Source organism: Gracilinanus agilis, chromosome 4, assembly GCF_016433145.1.
Source record: "Gracilinanus agilis isolate LMUSP501 chromosome 4, AgileGrace, whole genome shotgun sequence".
NCBI lineage: Eukaryota > Metazoa > Chordata > Mammalia > Didelphimorphia > Didelphidae > Gracilinanus > Gracilinanus agilis.
The window spans coordinates 287,553,901-287,578,120 of NC_058133.1; the positions used below are offsets into that span (position 1 = coordinate 287,553,901).

A 24,220-nucleotide genomic window follows, 5' to 3' on the forward strand; every position below is an offset into this window, starting at 1 on the left:
TATATATATATATATATATATATATATATATATATATGATATCCTCAAATTTGACGCATATGTGCCCAAAAACTGAGACAGTTGCTACAAAGTACAGTACATTACTCCAGGGTTCATCATATCCTTGGAATAGTAATTATAAAACATACAAATGCTGTTGACAGGCTCCTCTATAAAACTGGAAGTAAACAATGAGCTGAATGGGGGAGCTTGGGATGGCATGGAAATTGGGCTTGGAGGAGGACTGAAACTGATTAACTGTCTGACTACCAGGAAGATTGTTCTACCTGCTACCTCTATGTTTCTCTGTATAGACAATGAGCCATTCAAAATTTTCTAAGGGGCACTACACAATTAAGTCCATTTTTCATTTATTCTGAATGTTTTTCTTCCATATAGTGATGGAAACTTTAAATGTCAAAAGAACTGGATCAGTTTATCTGGAAGGACCTGACATGTTTGAGTAGATCATGTGATGTCTGTCAGTTACAAACTATAGTCTTGGTTTCCATTGAGATCAAGAGAAAAGAAATGCAGTATGGACAATTTAGGTTTGACATGAGTTAAAATAGGCAGTTGAAAAGTACTGACAATGATTTCAGAGGAAACATGGCAAAGCTGATAGGGAGCTGGTCTCACTTCCAATCCAGATCCTGCCTCTGACACATACTGGCTTTCTGACCCTGAGCAGGTCACTTAGTTTCTTCCTTGAGACATCTCTCTTTATACATTTCAGAGAAGGAGCCAGCATGTATTGGTAGAGGTTGTCACTTTCTCCCTAGACCCTATCTCTACATAAGTGGAACTGAACTAAAATAAATAGACAGACAGATGACAGACAGACAGGCAGGCAGGAAGAAAGACAGATAGATAGATAGATGATAGACAGATAGACAGACAGAGAGGTAGATAGATAGATAGATAGATAGATAGACAGACAAATAGGATAGGATAGGATCTAGATAAATAAATGGATGAATAAATGAATAATGGGATAAAGATAAATGAATAAATAAATGAATAATCAGGGTAAGTAAATGAGTGAATAAGTAAAAAGAGAAGGAAATGTAGGAAAGGAAAGAAGAAAAGAAGGGAGGGAGGGAGGGGAGAAAAGTTTTAAAATCTTTCTTTAAAAAAATCTTTCATAATGATTCATTGTGAATGATAACTATTTTCAACAAGGCAAGAATCCAGGGGAATAATGACAAAAAAAAAAGGATACCCGTTATGATGGGGGAGGGGGAGGAACAGATGGAATCCAAAGGTAGATAGAAACATATCATTCTTCACTTTATTTCCTCTGCGAATTTTTCTCTAGAGAAAGTAATGTCTGTCATTTCACAATACAATGAACAGGGAAATTTGTATTACGTGATAATATAAGTACGACCTATATAACAGTATCTACAGTATCTGCCTTATTGGGTAGGGAAGAGGATTGGGGGGGAATAAAAAGAATGAGACAGATTTTTGCATATGCTATTGTAATAATGTAATTGTTAAAATTAATGTAAGAATTTGTTTCTCCTGGATAAGTATATAATAATTTATTACATGTTTATGACAAATTATATGTATTATATTATTGCTATTTATCTATTATATTATATCACATATAAAATAAATATCTATGTTTAAAAAAACTTTCAAGGAAATCTTTAAAATAGTTAAATGTTAATTTTCCCAGTATGGTTTCAGTGCACTATTGATTAGACATAGAGGGAAATGATATCAGAATGATTTCTGATAAAATACAGCATGTGATTTAGATCTGGGAGATAACCTCTTAGAAATTTTCTAGCCTAATATCTTCATTTAACAAGCGAAGGAAAATGTCTGGCAGATGGTCTTTTCTTTTTTTTATAGATGAAGGAAACTCGGGACCATTGAAATGGAGTGATTGGCCTAAGAACACACAGATAGTAGGTAATAAAGCCAGTATTCAAACCTAGATCTTCTGATTCTAAAATCAATGATCTCCAGGGCCCAGAAAAACATAGATCCCCTGAATTCATGTTTGTCTTTACATCACCAGCACCTAGCATTGGGACTTGCATGCTATAGGCACTTAAAAAATATTTCGTGAATTGAAAATTTCCATTGCAACATTGCTGCTTCTTGAGTTTAAAGTTCTTGAAAATTTTGCCTGTCCTTTAATTCCTACTAAAAATGAATATTCAGAAATTTCCATGAATAGAACTGAGAAACAAACAACTCTATGAGGAGTATGAGGTAATTAGGCAATGTCTCCAAGATAAGTTAGCCCAGCAAAAGGAAAGTCAGATTCTGAAAGCTGCATTATGACCTGGGTAAAGAAAATAGCCTAGAGGGCTGGTTCACCAAATTCTAAATATGGCAGCACTGTAGGCGTTATTTTCACAAAAGCAAGCATGTCGCTAAGGAGTATAAATAGGAGCACAGCATAAAGGAACCATGAAATAATTCTTTGCAAACACAGTGTTCATTAGGGTACTTTTTTTTTTTTAAACTTGGGCAGCGTTATAAGTTTTGCAAACAAAACAAGGAGAAAGTATAAAGTGCAATAGGGATTATAGAACTATGAAAAAATATGAGAAAACATATCTTTCAAGAAAAGACTAGAAGGTAACTTGGGTCAATAACAAACACAATAATTAGACAGAGGAATTCAAACCACAAGTAGAATACATTAGTAGAAGAGTGAAAAAGAGAAGCTACTCTATGAATTTAATAAAGGCATAAGAAGATTGAATGAACAATAGAACATGAGACATTTAGTTTAGACTTTCTGATTAGAAGGGCTGTGAAATAATCAAATGCATAAATGGGTCTTTAGGCCAGAGCCTCTAGAGGAGAATTTTCAAAGGAGGGGACCAGGGTTTGAACCCTAGCTCTACTACGTACTACCTGCACGATCCTGGCTAAGTCATTTAACATTCCTGGGCCTCAATTTCCTTACTGTGAAATGAGAAGTTTGAACTAGAGAATTTCTAAGGGAATTTACACCCTAAATCATATGACTAAGTATATTCCCGCAAAGAAGCAAAAGATATCAATGAAGGAAGAAAAATTTAGGCTTTTAATTCAGTAACTAAGGGAAGAAAAAAATCTAGAAATACTTCCTATAATGAATGGAATGAGATCTAGTTACTTAAAACTATTATAGCACCCTTCCACATTTCTCATTCAATAATAATAATAATGATGATGATGATGATGAGAGACATTTAAATAACATTCACCATATACTATATAATACATTGTGCTAAGTACTTTACAGTTATTATCTCATTTAATCCTTACAACTCTGGGTACTATTATTATCCCCATTTTATATATGAGGAAACTGAGACAAAGCAAAGTCATTAAGTAATTTTCCCAGATCACACAGCTATGTGCTTGAAGTACAATTTGAATTCAGGTCTTCCTGATTCTAGGAGATTTATTCACTGCCCCAAAATAATTAAAAATTAATGACAATCTTTTTTGATGAAGCATACATTTGAAACTCTTCATTCAATGCTCAAGCTACTGGTAGAAAGAAACAAGATATTAGTAATATCTAAGATTGCCTTCATCCTTTACATGATAACATTTCATATATATTAAAGCAGACATGTGGAGGATCATAGGCACAGGCTAAACAGAAATCAGGTCAGTTTATAAAAGCAAGTTACAGTTGTTATATCATGACCCATATTTGGAATGTTTCAAAGATAGACAGGTCTAACTTTGAATAGATCAGCCTGACCCAAATTCGGGAAAATATAAGGCTAAATTAAATGTCAGTAGTGGCTTAGTTTTGTTAGTGATGCAATTTGGTGGCCTTAATTAACACAATGAATAAAATATTGAAATCTATATAGAAGATATGGGTGAGATAGCCACTTTCTGATGCTGGGTAAACAAAGCATCTTTTAAATTTATTTTAAAAAAATTTTTTACAGGTTGATACAAATTTTAATAACCATTTTCTGACATTTTGCAATCTATTTTCTCTCTTCCACTCCTCCAGACCCTTCCACTAGGCGTTAGATAGTATGCTATAGGTCAAACATACGTTATCATACATTATATATTTCCAGGTTCATCATGTTGTGTAAGAAGACAAATATCCCTTAAATTAGAGAACAAGCAAAGTATTACATTTTTTTCCCTCTATGCCAGGCACTGTACAAAGGACTGGGAATACAGTAAATACTTAAGGCTGCCCCTACTCTAAATTAGTTTCATTCTAATGAGGGAAACAAAAACATGCTGGAAAATGGGAGGAAGGAGGTACTTGAGTGGAGATATGGCAAGGAGATTGCAGAAAGTGATCTGGAAGCCTAATTCTCTGAAAGATAAGGCAGAGTTCACTTAGCAGCACTGAGAGCAGATCTGGTGAGGAGGAGGTTTGGTATGGGAACTGGAGGTTCTGGAAGGGTGGAGAAGTTCAAAGATTAGGACCACAAGAAGGAGATGCAAAAAATTAGAAAAACAGTAGCACTGGTGCCTTTTGAAGAAAGGATTACAAGTAACTCATCTAAGCTGTGGTCAGAACCAACTATCCTGGCTCTGAAAGTATCTATATTTGCGTAGTGTTACTTTGCAGAGATATACCTAATAGACACAATTGTTATTAAAATTTTACATGACTAGGATTGGTACTATTTTTCACTGGGGGCAGCTAGGTGATGCAGTGGATAGAGTGCCAAGCCTGAAGTCAGTAAGGCTCATCTTCCTGCGTTCAAATCTGGACTCAGACACTTAATAGCTGTGTGACTCTGAGCAAGTCACTTAACCCTGTTGGCCTCAGTTTCCTCATCTATAAAATGAAAGAGAAAAAAAAATGGCAAATTAGTAGCTCTGCCAAGAAAACCTCAGATGGGATCATGTATTGGACATGATTGAAATGGCTGCCCAAAATTTGTTTTCACCCTACCAGTACCTCTTCTATAGAAGGCAGGATCACCATAACATATAAAATTGTATGTTAAGAGCCAATATTTCTAAAGAAAGGGAATCTAAAAGGTTCAAATGTATAATACGGAGTTACCTTGTTCCTATATTATTATTTAGGAACATTAGACCAACAATGGCTCATTACACTTTAATTCATGCATATAAAATGCTATTTTTTATAGCCAGAAAAAGGAAGCTTGTGTTTATAATGTCAGGATTGCATCCAGATTCTGCAGTAGTTTTTAATTTTGAGATCACACCTGAACCAATATTTAGCAAATGTGTATATCTAACTATGTATACTTTTCTTCCACAGTATAGTATAAACCCACCGTGTTTGGACTTTTGGCTCCCTTGGAACAATGTAGAATTCAAGAGTTCATAGGCAAGAAAAAAGTGTGCTCTGAGTTTCTTCTTTCTAATCTCTCACTAATGGATTATAGGTCTTTTGGTGATTGTTTGGGGGGTACTTTTTTAAACCCTTACCTTATGTCTTAAGAATTAATACTAATTATTGGTCCAAAGGCATAAGAGGGGCAAGAGCTAAGTAACTGGGGTTAAGTAACTTGCCCAGGGTCACACAGCTAGAACGTACCTGAGGCTAAATTTGAACCAAGGATCTCCAATTTACAGGCCTGGCTTTCTATACACTCAGCCACTTACCTGCCCCTGTCAGGGTTCGTTTTTGAAGTATACTTCTCAGAGAGAGAGATCCCTGTTTCTACTCAAGAATATAAGCATCTTAGATTGTTTTCTTTACATTCTGTACCTCAACTACCTTAGCCAGTTGAATTAAGCTACTCATTTTCTCTAGGCTATTACATTTATTGGTTGCCATGCTGCAGAAAGCATACATGATGAAGGAAATCTCTTAGATTGTATATGGGAAAGAAATGTTGGTTGGTTGGTCCTTGCATTCTCTTCCTTGTGAGCACACTGAGACTTAAATAACTTATGTATCATCTTATTTTAATCGAAGCTCTCCAACACTAAGTAGGATGTTAAAGTGTTATCAGCCCTGATTAGATGAAGAAAACAATTAAGGTAAAGTGACTTTCTTGTTATACATACAAGTCAATAGCATAAAGGGAATTAAAACTTGAGGCTTTGGTGATTCTAATCTATGATTTAGCCTACCAGACAGTATAGTTCTTCTGACAGAGGGATAGGCTGCTCTGTAAAATACTTCTAAGGCTTTAAAATGTCTCACTAGTGCTAAAGAAAGAGAGACAAAGAGACAGACAGAGACAGACAGAGACAGAGAGACAGAGAGAAACAGAAAGAGAATGAGAGAGAAAGGGAGAGAGAAAGGAGAAAGAGACAGACAGACAGACAGACAGACACAGAATGAACTGCATCAACTTTCATTTCCTAATTAGTGGTTATTGTTCTGTAGTGGCTGTCTCTTCATGACTCCATTTGGGGTTTTCTTAGAAAAGATATTGAAGTGTTTTATCATTTCCCTCCTGGGTTCATTTTACAGATGAGGAAACTGAGATAAAAAGGGTTATGACTTGTCTGGGTCAACAGCTATTAAATATCTGAGGCCAAGTTTGAACTCACCCAGATAGTACAACGTTTTTAAGCTGATGTACAAACCACAAATCCATGCAAGCAACAGCATACCTTTCAACACAGTTTCTGAGGCCCCTTCCAAAGAAACAGTCACAATCCAAGGCACTGAGGGAGGGCCTAATGATTCTACTACCCGACCCTACAAAGGAAAATGAAAAGAAGAGTTCAGAAGAGATCTGGGGAGATGCTATGGAAGGAATTTAATGCATATATTTCCCAGAATACCAACTGAACATAGAACCATAAATGGAGTTGAATGGGAACTCTAGAGCCCATCTATCTAGTCTAATACCCTTAACAAAAGAAAATGAGACCAAGGAGTTAATGTGACTTGTCCAGGATCACACAGATTTTGAGTGCATTAGAGGCAAATTTTGAACCCAAATCTTCAAAGCCATCTTTTCATTGTACCATGATGCCTCCTTCAATGTTATAAATGTTTTCATTCTTGTATTTGTTGTACTTTTGTATATATTTTTGTATATATTGTATATGTATATATTGTTGTATATATATTTGTATATATTGTATATGAATATATTGTTGGATATATTTTTATATCCAACATATGAGTATATACATTTATATGTATATACTAGATATTATTATGCAATAGCCAGATGATACAGTGGATAGGGCACTAGACGTGGAGTCAGGAAGATTTGAGTTCATATGTAGCTTTAGATGCTTACTGACTCTGTGACTCTGGGCAAATTATTTAACCTTTGCCCCAGTATTCTCAAATAAGAAGAAATGGTGATAATAACACTTACCTCCCAGAATTGTTTTGAGGATCAAATGACATGATATTTTAAAAGTGTTTTGCACAGTATCTGGCACATAGTAGCTGCTCAATAAATGCTTGTTCCCTCCTCCACTACTCCCCTCTAGAAAAGCTATATCTAATTGCCTCGTTGTGATATAGAGGTGACCCAGGAGCCTCAATGACCATGCCAGGATAATTTAAGTCTTTATAAGTCCTAGCCTACTGAAAAATTTAAAAAAAAACAACTATTGGTACATTAATGGACCCTATGTGCCATCCATGGATGAATTTGTCTAGGTTTGGATAGGTTTAAGATTAAGTTGATTGTAGGGTAATATATATTCTAGCTATAGTTTTTTTTTTCTAAATCCTTACCTTCTATCTTACAATCAGTACTATGTATTGGTTCCAATGCAGAAGAGCAGTAAAGGCTAAGAAATGGGAGTTAAGTGACTTGCCCAGGGTCACATAGCTAGGAAGTATCTGAGGCCAGATTTTAATCCGGCACCCCCTATCTTTAGGCCTAGCTCTCAATCCACTGAGCTACCTAGCTGTCCCTTATTGGACAATTCAAACTAGTTTCCTATGGCATACAACGGTCATCATCAGTGACAGGAAGAGGAATACCCAAAATGACAAAAGTCACAAATCTCTAAAATCTCAAATACGTATTTAGCACACATTATAAATTATTGATCTGGGGAAAGAGAAAGGCAAAGGATAGTTCTATAGGGGAATTAATTTTGAAGAATTAAGAAGAGTAAATAAGCAGAAGGGGCAGGGAAAAAGTATGTTTTGTGAGAGATAAGCAGATTTATACTGATTAGAATGAATGAAGGGATAAAGGAAGGACTTTAGGGAGGAGGTAAGGGGACATGGAATTGTACAATATTATCATCATCTTTCCTCTGGATAATTACCCATTTGATCATGGCAAGTCATTTAAACTTACTGGACCTCAGTTTTATTAGCTGTAAATGAAGGGGTTAGATTAGAAAGCCTCTGAGGTTCCTTCTAGCTGGTGATCTATGATCTCTATCTCAGTCATCCTGCCTCCTTCTCATCATAACCAGACAGGAGGAATGCTCATGTGTGTTGTTTTTTATTTTTTTTTTAAGAGGAAGGAGAGGTGATTTCATTAGTGTAGATTTTTTTTCATAGTTTTAGTAGAAATGAGAAAGGAGGAAATAGAAAGAGTGGATGGCACTGTAAATAAGATTAGAAAGAAGAGTTCCTTATTTGTCATTTAAAAGAGAAGGGGGAAAACACTAATGAAAGCAACACGAATAACAAATATATATGCATGTACTCATAAACTATTTAAATGATCAAATAAACCTTGTCAATATCTGATGATTTAAGTGACCTGGCTTGGTAGCCCCCTGTGAAGAGGCTCAAAACTCCCCTCTTTGTTCTCTGCTCATAAAACAAACACATTGAGCTTATTGTTTCTTCAGTCTTTTAGTAATTGTAGGAAAGCAAGAATGTGAAATGAAAGTTAACCAGAGAAAGGAAAACAGAATCCAAAGGCAACACATTGAGCAGAGAAAGTAGGCATTCACTAAACATTTTTCTGCACTAATGCCAAAGTATAAGACATAAAGAGTTAAATAGCAAGTTTGTTCTGCCAATCTAGAGAAAAAGATGGTCATCTACGGAAAAGGTTACCTGTTTATCCAGAAAGATGAGGTGTGGTTGTACTGGAAGCTCTATTCCTACTTCTCCACTGGATGGCTGAACTTGAACTGAAAGGGTATATGGTTGTATATATACCACACTACCAGCATCAAGACTGCTTGAATTTCTTGTCCATGGGGGAGGAAAAAGAAGCATTCATTAGATAACAAATTTGCTGAAATTACTATTTCCTTTACAAATTTAGAAAATATAATTTCTCTGCGAGTTGAGAGAAATAGAGGACAGTGTCTATGAGTTTGCATCAATGATGTTTATCTCAATAGCATTCCTTATATTTCATAAAATATTTGTGAGTTAAATTGAAAAAAATCAACAAAACTATAAAAAAAGAACTATGGGATTGATAGCTTGATAGATGATGCAAACTTTTCAGACTAGTATCACTTATCATTGCTACTATTTATCGGGAGAGATTCATCAAAAATCAGGGCCTCACTGGACTATAAGCTTCTTGATGGAAGGGGTTTTGTCTTATATTCAATAAATATATTTTTTAAAACATACAACATGGCAGACCCTAAGCCACACACAGATAGAAAAAAACATAGTCCATTCTCTTGGGGATTGCAATCTGAAAGAAAGAAGAAAGAGGCACAAATACTCTGAAAGATCCAGGAAAGGAAAGATTAGTGGGGTGGGGGAAAAGGGAGGGGGGTAAGAAGGAGAAGACAGGCTTCATAGAAAAGCCTGCACTTACACTGGATTCTGAAAGCAGGTTTTCTTTAAATAATAATGGGAAGAAAAAGAACTATGGGCATGCTCAAATTGACAGGAACAAAGACACAGAGCCAGGTAAGTATATACTCTCACCCTTACCCACATCCCAGCACATAGCACAGTACTTTGCATGTAAGGGCCACTCAGTATATGTTTGTTAGTTAAATGAATGAGGATATGAAAGAATTAATGAATGATGAACTGATTAACTTTTTTTTTTTTACTAGGAATGACTCACACTTTGGGGAGAACTTTGCTCAAATCCCTTAACCACTGTCATAAATGAAATGATAAAATGGAACAGAGTATGTGGTAAACCTTACAAGAGCACCAGAGAAATATGAGTTAATAACAACATTTTCATATTTTTATTATTTGCTAGGAAGTTCCATGAGGGTAAGGATCATGTCTAATTGTTCATCTTTATATCTCTTCTAGTATTTAGCACAATGTTTTAGATAAAATAAGAGCTTAATAAATTTTCATTGAATGAATAACTGAATGAATGTATGTGTGATCAAATGAATTACTTGGGAATTTCTAAGCACTAACATTACCCCTTTTATATTAAATCTTAAATAGGCTGGGCCTAAAGGGCATAGCTTTCATAAGAGAACACTATTCAAAAACAAATATTGTTCCCCAAATGCTAATTAACCAGGAGAAGTGATGTGAATGATAGGATAATTCCCTTACTATATGCTAGAGATCCTCAGCATTTTGTGTGGAAGAACTTCTTTTCATAATCTCCAAAGCTTTGAGAGCAGGAGGGGAGAAATCTAACTGAGTTTCTTGAAAGATAATTCGAGGGAGTAATATAAGCACCAAATTCATAACTAAGTGCCAGAGCAGGCTGGCTTGCTTTTGTCAATTTTTTCCCTTCCACCAGGGCAAACTGAAGAGGAAGGGAAGGAGTTGGGGTAGAATGTGTTATGGTTGTGACACTTAGATTAGAGATCTGTCTACCAGAGAAGGTTTTGATTTTTATATATAGGGAATCCTACTGCAAAAAATATCTTACAGCTACATAGATTGGTCCTAATTGCCATTCATTAATATATTTAGGCCACCAAGGTAAGCCAGCGCTCTGTTTTAATTACCCAGTGTGAACCAGGTTGAAATTTAAGCCAAATCCACCATCGCTCCTAGCTTCCTCCATCTCTACTCTCGACTGTGCTCTCTCTCCTATGAATCTCAAGCTGCTGGGAGATTCTAAATTCATTTTTTTTGGTTCAGATTCTGCCCCTAACCTAATCCTTGCATGCTTTCCCTGAAGAGCTGCAAGTGAGAGGGAACCATTTGGGTAGGAAAAGCTGACAGTCTCCATCACAGTCTGACATGCCATCACTGATACCAAGAGACCCAGTGGCTGGAAACAAATGTCTGAGCACTAGCTAAAAGCCCCTTTCCTGACACACTTTTAAGTTTATTGTGAGCAAACATCTCTTATTAAATGTAAACAGCATCTCACTGGAGGTCAGAGACTTGCTGCTACAGCATATCCCAAGGTAATACCACTTTAAGCTCCACATAAACTCTTAAGCAGTTTCTATCCTAAAACCAGACCGTAGGTGGTACAGTTTTTTACGATATGTTATAATAGTGCAATAAATCTGTTAGCTTAAAATCGAATCTCCGTGGCCTTTTAGAGAAATCATCATTAAATGCAGGGTCCTGTTAATGATGCCATCCAAGTGAAATTGTTTAATCTGCTAAGGGGGTGAAAGGTCACCAAATGAATTTTTTATAATACATCAACTTGACACGCAATAGGGAAAACTGTAATAGATAAAAGCAAAGGAAAAGGGCACTGTCTTCTTCTGATAGGTCAATAGCAGCCAAGAGAGTCACTCATCCACTTTCCCTTCACTATGGTGCTCCTTTTCCATTTAATATGGACACCCAATTAATACCTCAGCACCACAGACAACCTCATTTTGGGTGACTTATAGCAATTTCTCCCCCTTCCCTGAAATGAAAGTGATCACAATACATCATAGCATTGTGCGAATTAACGTTAATTGATTCGAGTTACCAAGCAATGATGGGCCACTTATATAATCTAGGCGTTATTGGGTGCTGGAAGGGATGGAGGGAAGATTAGATTCCAGTGTCCGTTGCTGTGACGACGGGAGTCACCTGACACCTTGTTAGACAGTTGTAAGGTTCTATTGCCGGCCCCAGTGGGGTCGTCAGTAAACTGGAGTGATGTCCAAACATCATTACACGCTGCTCCGATATTAAAGCAAAGGGATTAGCACCTTATTGCAAGCAACCTGGATTTGTCATTGTACTGTCGTTATCCAATTTCCAACTGCTAATGTAACTTTGGCCTGGAGGCAGAAGGACCTACAGCCAAACTTAAAAAAAATAGAAGAGGGAGGAAAAGCCCACCGCACCCCCCCCCCAATTTAACCCCTTATTTGACATCTTCCAATAACCAGTGAGGAGTGTGAAAGAATTTTCTCCCCCCTACATTGCCTTAAGCAGAGGATACAAGATAAGGAGCAACAAGAGCTGGAAAATCCCCAGTTCAGGGAGTTCTGGTGCCCCCTTTATCTCTTGCTTTTTTAGCTTGCCAGACTGGGAATGTTTAACTGCAGGGAGGGGAGGAAGGAAGAATGTACCAAGGAGCATCTACATTTCTCTTCCAGGATCAGCAAATTATATATATATATATATATATATATATATATATATATATATATATATATATTCTGCCTGTGCTGTCTTTTTATTTTATTTTTTTATTTTTATTTATTTATTTTTAAAAACCCTTACCTTCCATCTTGGAGTCAATACTGTGTATTGGCTCCAAGGCACAAGAGTGGCAAGGGTAGGCAGTGGGGGTCAAATGACTTGCCCAGGGTCACACAGCTGGGAAGTGTCTGAGGCCACATTTGAACCTAGGACCTCTCCTCTCTAGGACTGGCTCTCAATCCACTGAGCTACCCAGCTGCCCCTTGTGCTGTCTTTTTAAAAAGCAAGACCTGTTATGGGGTGGGGGGGAAAGGATTGGTAATAACACTATATTTCTCTCCCTAAGGCTAATAAGAAGGATAAGCTTAAAATTTATTTAGACTTTGATAAAAAAAATTCCCCAATATTCTTTGAACTTTCAATCTCAATTATTTTGTAAAGGTCCCAAAAGAAAAAATAGGGTATCGAGTAATGAGTTAAGAAGAAAATTTAATTCCAAAATGAATCTGAAATTTTGGTTCTCTGAAAAAGGTCCAGCACTCTGAGAGAGACCAATCTATTCCCTTAAGTCAAACCTCATCTTTTTAACACTATATACTTCTGGAGATTCTATGTAGGACCATAATCACCAAAGAATCCAAATTGTGCAAGACTCCAAAGTCAGTGGAGAGACATATGGTGGGAGTAAATAGACTTTAGAATAACACCAGGAAGAGACATTGCAGCACAGGGGATCACCAGCTCTGGAGTACTTGGTTCAAATTCAGTGTCTGAGCTTGTACATCTATGAATAAGATTCTTAATCTTCTTGGACCTCAGTTTCCTTAAGTGTAAATGAAAGGACTTTTGTGGCCCTTTACAGCTGTCAATTTATGATCTTTAATGTTAAAAGGAGAGCATGTAAATAGGAATATATGATTGGAAAAGAAAGTGAGCCTATTACGTAGAGAGAATAAAAGAAAATAGATATATAATCTAAAGGTTGCTCTGGCGCATATCTAATGTTAAAATTCCTTTGCCTCTAGGAAGTTGGGTGAACCCTCCAGGAAGGATTTATGGGAGGTTATATAGATAAGTTGTACAGGAAGAAAAGTTTCAGTATGCAGCATCAGAGGAAATGCCCAATCAATGAACTAATGGATTTATTAAAGTATATTCCTAATAAGATTAAACATCCTGTTCTTGTGTGCAATGTAATGAAAAGGACATTGACTAGAAGTTACATGACTTCAGTGTCACTAATAGTTCTATTAGCAAGTTCATTCTTTAAACTTCACTTTTGCTATGTAAATGTCTCACTTTTTTTTTCCAGTAATGCATTTCTCTTGAAATCAATCATTTTGCAGAATGTATAATGTCTCCCTACTTGTTTACCACTATCAAGCAAGTCTCCATTGCCTTTTTTTTTTTTTTTAACTCTTACCTTCTGTCTTGGAGCCAAGGCAGAAGAGTGTTAAGGGTAGGCAATGGGGGTCAAGTGACTTCCATCTTGGAGTCAATACTGTGTATTGGCTCCAAGGCACAAGAGTGGTAAGAGTAGGCAATGGGAGTCAAATGACTTGCCCAGGGTCACACAGCTGGGAAGTGTCTGAGGCCAGATTTGAACCTAGGACCTCCCGTCTCTAGGCCTGGCTCTCAATCCACTGAGCTACCCAGCTACCCCCTCTCCATTGCCTTTTGAGGGAAAACAATTCACTTTTCTGAAGACTTTAGAATAATATGACATAACCATACCATATTGGCGGCAGAAAACTGCTCTGTTTTATTTTGTTTTGTTTCTATTGCTGGACCTTTGTTTCAGGCACTAGGTTGAGGCCATTAAATTAAGCCCCCAAAGCTCATGTAGTCCCATACTCCTCTTATTCAATGTTGGGATCATCTCATCAGCCTATTGCAATGCCTGTCAAAGATTTATGTAATAATTACTGTACTCTATGGTTGCCTATTCAAATATATTAACGTACAATAAACTTTCTCCATCCACCTGATTTCTCCTGTGTGGCTGTTTTAGTTGAATTCTTTCAACATGTACTTATCAACAAGGGAAATTATGTTCTAGACTTTACAAAGAGGGAAGAACTGTTTATTGGGATGAAAGTAATAAATATTAAGAGGAAGGTCTACTCCCTCTTATAATCTGTGACAAAGGAAAGGGAAACAAGCATAATCTGACTTGAACCATCAATTTAGGGAAAGGAGATTTCAGTGGATTGAAAAGAAATAGGATAACATTAACCCAAATTCTGCAGGGAAAATAAGCTATAGAGGGATGGCAAGCTCTAAAGAATGCAATTCTAAAGACACAAAGGGAAACAATTCCACAAAGAAAGAGAAGAAAGATCTGAAGAGACTGATGTGAATGTATAAAGAACTCACTGATCGATTTAAGATTCTAAAAAGACATGCATTGAAGATAAAAGCAAGAACAGATAATAGAGGGTACATATGAAAGTATGGCACATTCCTGGAAGGATATTATTAGGAGGAATAAAGAATAGAATAAGCTAAAATCACAAGGAAAGCTAAGGACAAAAATAAAAGATTTTATTTGGTTAGTTTTTATACTTGGGGTGGGGGGATCTAGAACACAACAGATTCTCCTACAAAATATATATGATCATTCAAAGGAGATTGGCCTGACCATTCATGAAAGGCAAATTGGATGGAAGATATCTGTTGCCCAGATAACATTTGAATGAACAATCTAATTTTGACATTGGGTAGATATTTTGTGATAGTCATGGACAAGATCCTTGGAGGAAATAACCACAATGAGCTCACAAATCAATATGATTATTAAGTATCTGGGTGAATTTGTTATAGAAGAGGAGAAAGGTAAATGAACAGTATGGTTTACTTCAAGTATGAATATTAAACCAGTTGCTTTATAAATAAAACTGTCTTGTAATGGACTTCTCTTGGCATTTCAAGAGACAGTTTTAGCTACGTAAGTTCAGTTACAGTTATATCATCTCTAGAAGACTCAGTTTTCTCATCTGCAAAAAGAAATGAAGATTAGCTTCTCCATCTATTCATGGGAGTAGTGTGAGGATAAGAAGAAATAAATGTTACTTTTCATTCCTCACAATTGCTGCATCAATATAAGTGTATCACTGTTGTTCTACAACTCATTTTCATAAAGCAAACTTATTCTGTGATTCCTTTATATTGGTCTATAGAGTGAATTCTATTCAATTCAACTCACCTAATTTTGATTTAATACTTAATATGTGTGAGATGAGAACCAAGACAAAGGTTCTTAACTTAGCATCCATGAACCTTTTTTAAAAGCATTTGATAACTGTACTTCAATATAATTAGTTTTATTTGTAATCTTATCAATCTTATTAATTTTCCTTTATGTATATGAAATGAAATATTATTCTGAGGAGTCCATAAGTTTCATTAGATGGAGACATGAAACTAAAAACGCTAAGAACTCCTGGTCTAAAACATTATATTTCAGAGAAGTTTCAGATTTACATTAGTAAAGGATGTTACTCAATGGTAGCTCCTGACATGAATAAACTAACTCAGAGGTATGGTCCAACATATATATATATATACATATATATATATACATATATATATACACTAAAATATACTCATATTTTAGTATGCAAATATATATATATAATATAGACATTTGTATATTATAAGCATAAGATAGACATCTGTATGAATTGTATATACACAAAGCATTAATGTTTGGTGCTAAATATTAAGAGACAAAACAAAATATCTCTCGCCCTGTAAGAGCTTATATTCTAGGAAATATGACAGAATTTTATACTATTCTCATGTGTTCAAAACACAATCCAGTCAGACTGAATTGCTCTCTCTCCCCAACTCACCCTATTCTTTTATGCCTTAATGCTTTGTTCATTTGGTTTGCCTCAAATGTCCTCCCTTCTGTTTGTTGACTTCATATCTCACTTTTAAATGCTGATTTATACAGCACTTCTTCCATGAAACCTCCATCTTAATTGGTAATGGTTTTGTTTCACAGATCCCTAAAAGATTATCAATGACTTGAGGCCCAAGATTGCTTTTGAAATCTTAAAGCCTAGAATTACCTTGAAAATAAGTGAGGGATTGGGACTAGTCTCTAATTGATCATTTTATTAATAACTAATCCCATGATTTCATTAATAAAGTGATGACTTAGAGGAGAAATTTCCCTCATCATTTACATCAGAATCTTTAAAAAGTAATATTAGAGGGGGCAGCTGGGTAGCTCAGTGGAGTGAGAGTCAGGCCTAGAGACAGGAGGTCCTAGGTTCAAACCCAGCCTCAGCCACTTCCAGCTGTGTGACCCTGGGCAAGTCACTTGATCCCCATTGCCCACCCTTACCACTCTTCCACCTATGAGAAAATACACCGAAGTACAAGGGTTAAAAAAAAAAAAAGTAATATTAGAGAATTGCCAAGTGTACTGAGAGGCAAACTGACTTAAAATCACATAGGTAGTGAGTGGCAGAGTCTAGAGTCAAACCCAGATCCTCCTGCCCCCTGACCCCACTTGCCTGTTCCTTCTGGAAAGAGAGAAAAGTTATTTTAGGCAAGGCAAGAAATGATGAATATGTATATAGATGTACAGACTTGACTTCAGACTTTGGACACCACAGTCCACTGGGATATCCTAGACTTTTCCTTTCAATTTGGGTATTCTTTAGATCACTAGTTCTAAAAGTTTTTTCATCTTGGGACTCCTTTATACTTTTAAATATTATTGGGGATCCCAAAGAGCTTTTGTTTATGAAGGTTATAACTTTTTTTAACATATTGGAAGTTAAAGCTAATTAATTTTAATATGTTTACTAATTCTTTTAAATATTAACAATGATTTAATCACATGTTAATGTAAAGTATGTATTTTTATGAAAAATAACAATATTTCCCTAAACAAAAATAAAAGAGAGAAGAATAGCATGTTTGCAAATTCTTATGCTCTCTTAATGGAAAAGAAATGGATTCTCATTATCTGCCTTGGCATTCAATCTATTGTCGTATGTTGCTTTCATTGAAATATATGTAGAAAATCTGATTTCACTCTGAAAAGTAATTGGAAAAGGGTGGAATATATTGGTAGGTCAATGAAATCTTAATATTTATTAAGCAACTCCATGAAAAGTATCTCCAGGATCCTCAGGAGTCTCATGGACCATATTTTGAAAACCAATGTTTTTATTTTTATTTTTTTATCTTCATTTATTTGTTTGTTTGTTTGTTTGTTTGTTTGTTTGTTTAAAACCCTTTACCTTCTGTCTTGGAGTCAATACTGTGCATTGGCTCCAAGGCAGAAGAGTGGTAAGGGTAGGCAATGGGGGTCAAGTGACTTGCCCAGGGTCACACAGTTGGGAAGTGTCTAAGGCCACATTTGAACCTAGGACCTCTGGTCTCTAGGCCTGGCTCTCAATCCACTGAGCTACTCAGCTGCCCCCAAAACCAATGTTTTTAGACATAAACATTTTCCATTTCCTTGTACTTTATGCTATCATTAGCAAGTAAGAAGAAAACTACAAAGTTTTGTCACCACTCAAGGAGAAGAGCATTCTCTTTTGAAATCAAGTACCTGTCAGCTGAAATACCTAAAAAGACATTGATACTAAGGAGAGCCAAATGCCTCAGAGAAAGTCTAGCCCATAGTATAAACATGCCAGGCTTCTTGCCTCACTTTTCTCTGTTGGATGCCTGGGGCTAACCCTTTAACTCTTCCTCAGTTTCAATGGTAACTCCCAGCACCCAATGGTTAAAGTTGACCAAGGGGCTTGGGCAAAACTACAAGGCTGTTTGCACATGTCATGTAGCAATTAAACTCACTGGAGAGCCCGTGACAAGTGCTCTGTTCTTCAGTATAGAATTGCTCAGCCACACAGAATGAATCAGGAAATAGTTTTCTCTGCCTGAGCATATTTACTTTTGGTCTTGTGCCTCTAGATTCTAGACACATGGAAAGAAATGAGACAGAAGAAGTGCCAAAGTCCCCACAGAAAATAGATGATATGATTTACAAAAGTTAGTTTCTTATTACATCACAAATGTCAAAGTCAAGAGTAAGTTCAAAATGGCTATGACAGATGGTGAGTAATAAACATAAGTGATGATAAGGAAGCCATATCCCATTGATAAAATAATGTGCTGTCTATTAGTACCACTTCTACTCTCCTGGTTATTTCTATCTGCTAAGTCCCTTCTTGTCTCTTTTTTTATTTTCTACCCTCAGTACGTCTTATATTTGAACACCCCCTCCAAAAAGCTTATCCCCAAGAAACTCATCATCAAGGACACTGCATCAGCATTAATATTCACACTTCATTAATACCCTCATTTGTTTTTGCTCCTATGATCGAAGGGCTGAAGGTAGAAGCAAAAAACTCCTCCCAAAGTTTCCTTTTAAAGAGGTCTCAGAACCCAGGTCAGTTCTTCATTTGTCACTAGTATCCTGCATTCCTTGGAATGAATCCATTATTATTATGCCCTAGTGCCTCTTTTCAACCCTTAGTAGCTTCTTTTTTGTATCTTATCATTATGCATTAGATGGTAAACTCCTTCAGGAAGGGATTATCTTTTTTCTTATTTGTATTCCCATTTGCATTCCAAGAGTTTAGCACTGGACCCACTACAGTAGGTGCTTCACAAATGTTTAAGTATTTTGTTGATTTTTGAAAATATGTTCTTTGCTTGCATTTTGAATACCTCTAATATCTTTGACTATTCCCCAAACTACCCTCTCTGGAATGCTATCCCACTGAGAGGATGGAAAGAGGATAACTAACAATGTTTAATATTGAAACAATTTTCTTTTCTTTTCTTTTCTTTTTTTTAAACCCTTGTACTTCGGTGTATTGTCTCATAGTTGGAAGATTGGTAAGGGTGGGCAATGGGGGTCAAGTGACTTGCCCAGGGTCACACAGCTGGGAAGTGGCTGAGGCCGGGTTTGAACCCAGGACCTCCTGTCTCTAGGCCTGACTCTCACTCCACTGAGCTACCCAGCTGCCCCCCAATTTTCTTTTAATTATCTATCCACATGAACACGATCTATAGGCAAAGGACCCCCCAGATGAAAAAGAAAGGTAGACAGGGAGGAAGAATAAATTTAATCAAAATTGAAGTGAAACCTTGATCCATCCAGTCTCTATGACTAGGACTATGCATGCAGGGATAATTTTGAGGCTTCCTTGCTTGTGTATATGTGTGAACATATATATATGTACATATATATATGTATGTACATATATATATATATTTATACAAATATATTTATATAAACATGCAATAACATCTGACATGACTAGGTTTACACAACCAGTAAGTGTCTGAGGCTAGATTTGAACTTGGGAGATAAATCTTTCTGTCTCTAGGCCTGACACTCTATTTCTGTGCCACTTACCAGCACCATGATATTAAGTTCAATTTATATGTGAAGAAATTGAAACTGAGAGGTGTTGGGTGACTTTTCCAGGAGCAAAAAGCCTGTAACTCAATGAAGCAGAATTTGAGTATGCCTTCCTGTTTCCAAGTCCATTACTCTTGATAAATATATATGGATAGCTATACATATAACTAAGTAATAAGAATAAGAAATGTATACATGTGTATATGTGTATAGGTGTGTGTATATATGTATGTATGTATATGTATAAGTGTGTATCTGAATTCCCGTGATTTTATTGATGTAGGGAATTCTTTAACATAGATCTAAACTTAGATGATTGTTTCAATGGTTAAATTACTAGTCCATACACATATGGCTATTTAATATCAGATAGTAAGAATTAATGAGCCTATATGTGCATGAACACACACATACAGAAACACACACACAAATCTTAATATTTATTATGAAAAAATGTTTTTATCTCAACAGTTCTATGAAAAGTGTCTCAGGAATCTGCAGGGACTTTAGTCTTGTCTTTTATCCATTACTCCACATTGCTTTGGTGTATGTATTTCTCTGTATCAATCTCCATTTGTTTCTTTCTCCCTTACTATCTGTCTCTGTCAATCTCTCTGTCTCTCTATGTGTCTGTCTGTCTCTCTCACACACACACAGGAAGCTTATTCTAACTTTGTTTTTCATCATTTTCCTAGGATATCAGATTAATCATAATCCTTTCCCCATTTCTTAATTTCCTTTCGCAGACATAAATCTAAAATAAAATACAAACTTCTCAGTTTTACATTAAGACCCTTTGCAATCTGGCTCGAATGTACCTTTCCAGCCTTCTATCACCCTATTCCCCCTCAGACATGTATTAACTGTGTGACCCTGTATAGTCACTTAATCTTTTTCAGCCTTAGTTTCTTTATCTGTAAAAATAGAATAATAATAGCACCTATCCCATAGGGCTGTCTTGAGAATCAAATGACAAAATGTATGAAAAGCAGTTTGCAAATCTTAAAGCTCTGCGTTGTTATTATTGCTATACTTTTATTGTATAATTTCTGTTCTAAGCCACTGATTCTTATAATATGAATAGCAAACCCCTGGGGTGGGGAGAAGAATACATATGTGTAACATGATTTATTATTTTGATTCTTATTGGGCTACCATTATATATTTGTATATATGTACAAATACATATATAAAATAAATATAACCACTATCAATTTTGCATCTAATTTTTTTTAATGTTAAAAAAGTGCTTGAAACTTGAAAGAGTTGCAAACTAGACAAGTAGCTATTCCCTATATTTGTCTTTTCTCTTTTCTATCTCAATTAAAGCCACCCTCTTACATGGAATCAATCAATCTGCATTTATTACTTTTGTCAGTCACTCAATAAATTCTCTCCGTTTTCTATGAAGTCTTTTTTGGACCCTTCATTGATTCCTTCCCTTCCCCCAAAATTTCTAGAGTATATTTATCTTTATCTCTTCTTGACCCTTATCACAATCTATTTGTACTACTTTTATTTGTATGCATGTCATAAGCCTACTAATGATAAGCTCCCTGAGTGCGGGGATTGTCATTTTGCAGATTTCTATCCTCAGCACCAATTACAATGTCCTGAGCTTTATAGTCATTTAAGTGATGAATTATATTAATCCATTAATGTATGATAACCAGGACACTTAATTACATCAATTTTGTAGATGGGGAAGCTGAAATTCTGTTTGGTCATCTCTTTCTTCTTTTAGACAGGCAGCTGCTTATGTGGCAGTGTATTCCACCAATGTACAATCTTGAACAGAACTACTAAGGATTCCTCTCCTGGTTTTAATTGTATTGAATCCTGGATCCATTAGAGATGTTAGCATAAAAGTAATTACTCCCCATTAAATATTAATTGATTATTTATTAACAGCAACTTCAATGAGAAGGGAAAAGGGTATATAGCCTAATTGAATGGAGCACTCATTATCTAAAATGCATTTAGTAAAATATCTCAGACCCTAAATATTATTATTTAACTTTGCCTTTTATCAACAAAGATATAATGGACCTGATATCTGAAAGATGTGGTTTGTTTATTTCTTTAGTAGTGGTGATGACTTTTATAAAGCTACTCATATTTTCCTGGACACAGAGTAAAAAATATAATATACATAACATATATATATATATATATACACACACACACACACACACACACACACACATAAACCCCTACATATTCTCTCATCCAAATAGAAGATATTGGTGTCTATATATATCTATCTGGGTGAGAGAATATGGATAACTGTACATATATATCTATATGTACATATACATATAAATACATGCATAAATACACACATATAGGCAAATATGCTCTTTGGGCCTCATCTTCCCTTATCCAGCAACACTTTCTCCCAACTAGGGACCTAAGGAAGCAATTTTCTAAGCTAAGAGCTTGAGGGGATCCTCTTTCACTCACTTATTCATCCATTTATTTAGCTTAAGTGCCGTTTCAATGAATTAACAATAATTCAAGTCTAATCAAGTTAATTAATATTTATTAATTATATACCAAGTACGGTGCTAGGTCCTGGGCATACAAAGACAAAAGTGGAACAGTTCTTGTCCTCATGTAGCCTAAATTCTACAAGAAGCCTATCTTGCCCTCTCTCCCCACCACCATCTTGCCCCACTTTTCTCTGCTTATATTTTGTTTTTTCCTCTCTCTCTAGTGAATTGAAATCACATTCTCCAAATTTTCCAGTGACTTCTTAATTCTCAAATCTAGTAGCTTTTCTTAATTTCCCTTATTCTTAATCTCTCTATAGTATGTGCCAGAGGCAACCACTTTCCCTTCCTGGATACTCTTCCTTCATTTCCATGAAGACTTTCCCTCTTGGTTCTCTTCCTACTTACCTGATGATACCTGGCTCTCAGTCTCTTTCTGTATTTAAAAATTTTAGATAGAATTATGGATAAATATTAGGCATAGATATATGATTCTGAACCCAGAAATTATTTGCATATCATAGAAAAACAAAGCAGAGGCCCATATATGAAAATGACTTTTTGCTTCTTTATACTTGCTTTTAAAATATTTATAATAATTCCACATATTATTTTCAAGACTATACTTCTTAATTTTACTTCTGTCTACACTTTCTTTTGTTCTTATGCATTTTTTAAATGTTTCAATGGCCCTTTATCATTGACAATTGATTCTAATTTTCCTTCAAACTATTCTACCCCAATTCAATTAAAAATCAAAATAAAGGGGGAAATTTTTCAATAAATAAGCATAGTCAAGCAAAAGGAATTTGCTCAATAACAACGTCAACGTTTATCTCTTTCTGAATCTTTAGATCATCAAGCTTGGTCAGGAGGTGTTTAATATGTTTCATCATACTAACTCTGGAACCCTCATTGGTCATTTCATTGATTTTAATACTAAAATCTTTCAAAGCTGTTTTTCCTTTATAACTCTTTTGTACTTATATGAATTGTTTTTGTAGTTCTATTCAGTACACTGAATCATTTTGTACTACCTGGTTTTTACTGAAATCATCTTTTTAGTGTAATAATATTTATATACTACAATTTGTTCAGCCATTCATACACATTTGTATATAAAACACACACACATATATATACCCACCTGTGCATACGTTTTACATGTATTAAACATATGACTTGTGTTTACATATGTATGTATCTGTGTGTATTTCTGTATCTATATATCTGTTGTTATACAGTAGTGTCTGACTCTTCATGATTCCATAGACCAGTGTTGGGCAAACTACAGCCCGCAGGCCAGATGCAGCCCCCTGCAATGTTCTATCTGGCTGTGTGACATTATTCCTAATCTGACAAATACAATGAGTAGGATACAATACAATGAAACTTCAAAAGAGTTGCCTTAGAAACAGACTGACAGATGAGCATTTCCTTTCCTTTGGCCCCCTTTTTAAAAAGTTTGCCCATCACTGCCATAGACTATACTGTCCATAGGTTTTTTTGGCACTGAATATGGAGTGGTTTCCTATATTCTTCACTAGTAGATTAAGGCAAATGGAGATTAAGTGACTTGTCCAGGGTCACACAGCTAGGAAGTGACTGAGGCCAAATTTGAACCTAGGTCCTCCTTACTCCAGCTCTAGTATTCTATCCATTGAGTCACTAAGCTATCTCTATTATATATAAGAGAAATCAAGCAGTATTTTAAATAAGGCCATAACCACTTGATTAGCAACAAACAGTTGATTTAAAGGATATAAGTTGATAGAACTTGGATTGAATGAGAAAATCCTTATGAGTTGACAATACACAGACTTCTCTTAGAAATTCATGGAATGCATACTGTCCATTGCTATTTCAGATCTCCCTTAAGCCTGAAACTCACTATATTTAAAAAAATGCTTATCCTAACTTGGGTTCTGAGAAAGTCATCAATAGACTATT

At 35.6% G+C, this 24,220-nt stretch overlaps 1 protein-coding gene across 1 annotated transcript in view; it reads right to left on the reverse strand.

The window, feature by feature from the left end:
• Window positions 1-24,220, reverse strand: part of PKHD1 (PKHD1 ciliary IPT domain containing fibrocystin/polyductin) — a 685,806-nt gene that overhangs the window by 49,730 nt on the left and 611,856 nt on the right. The window contains exons 52-53 of the mRNA XM_044675345.1: window positions 8,933-9,068; window positions 6,550-6,637 (exon numbers count right to left, since the gene is read on the reverse strand). Coding sequence (XP_044531280.1) covers window positions 6,550-6,637; window positions 8,933-9,068 — 224 coding nt within the window. The remainder of the gene's footprint in view (window positions 1-6,549; window positions 6,638-8,932; window positions 9,069-24,220) is intronic.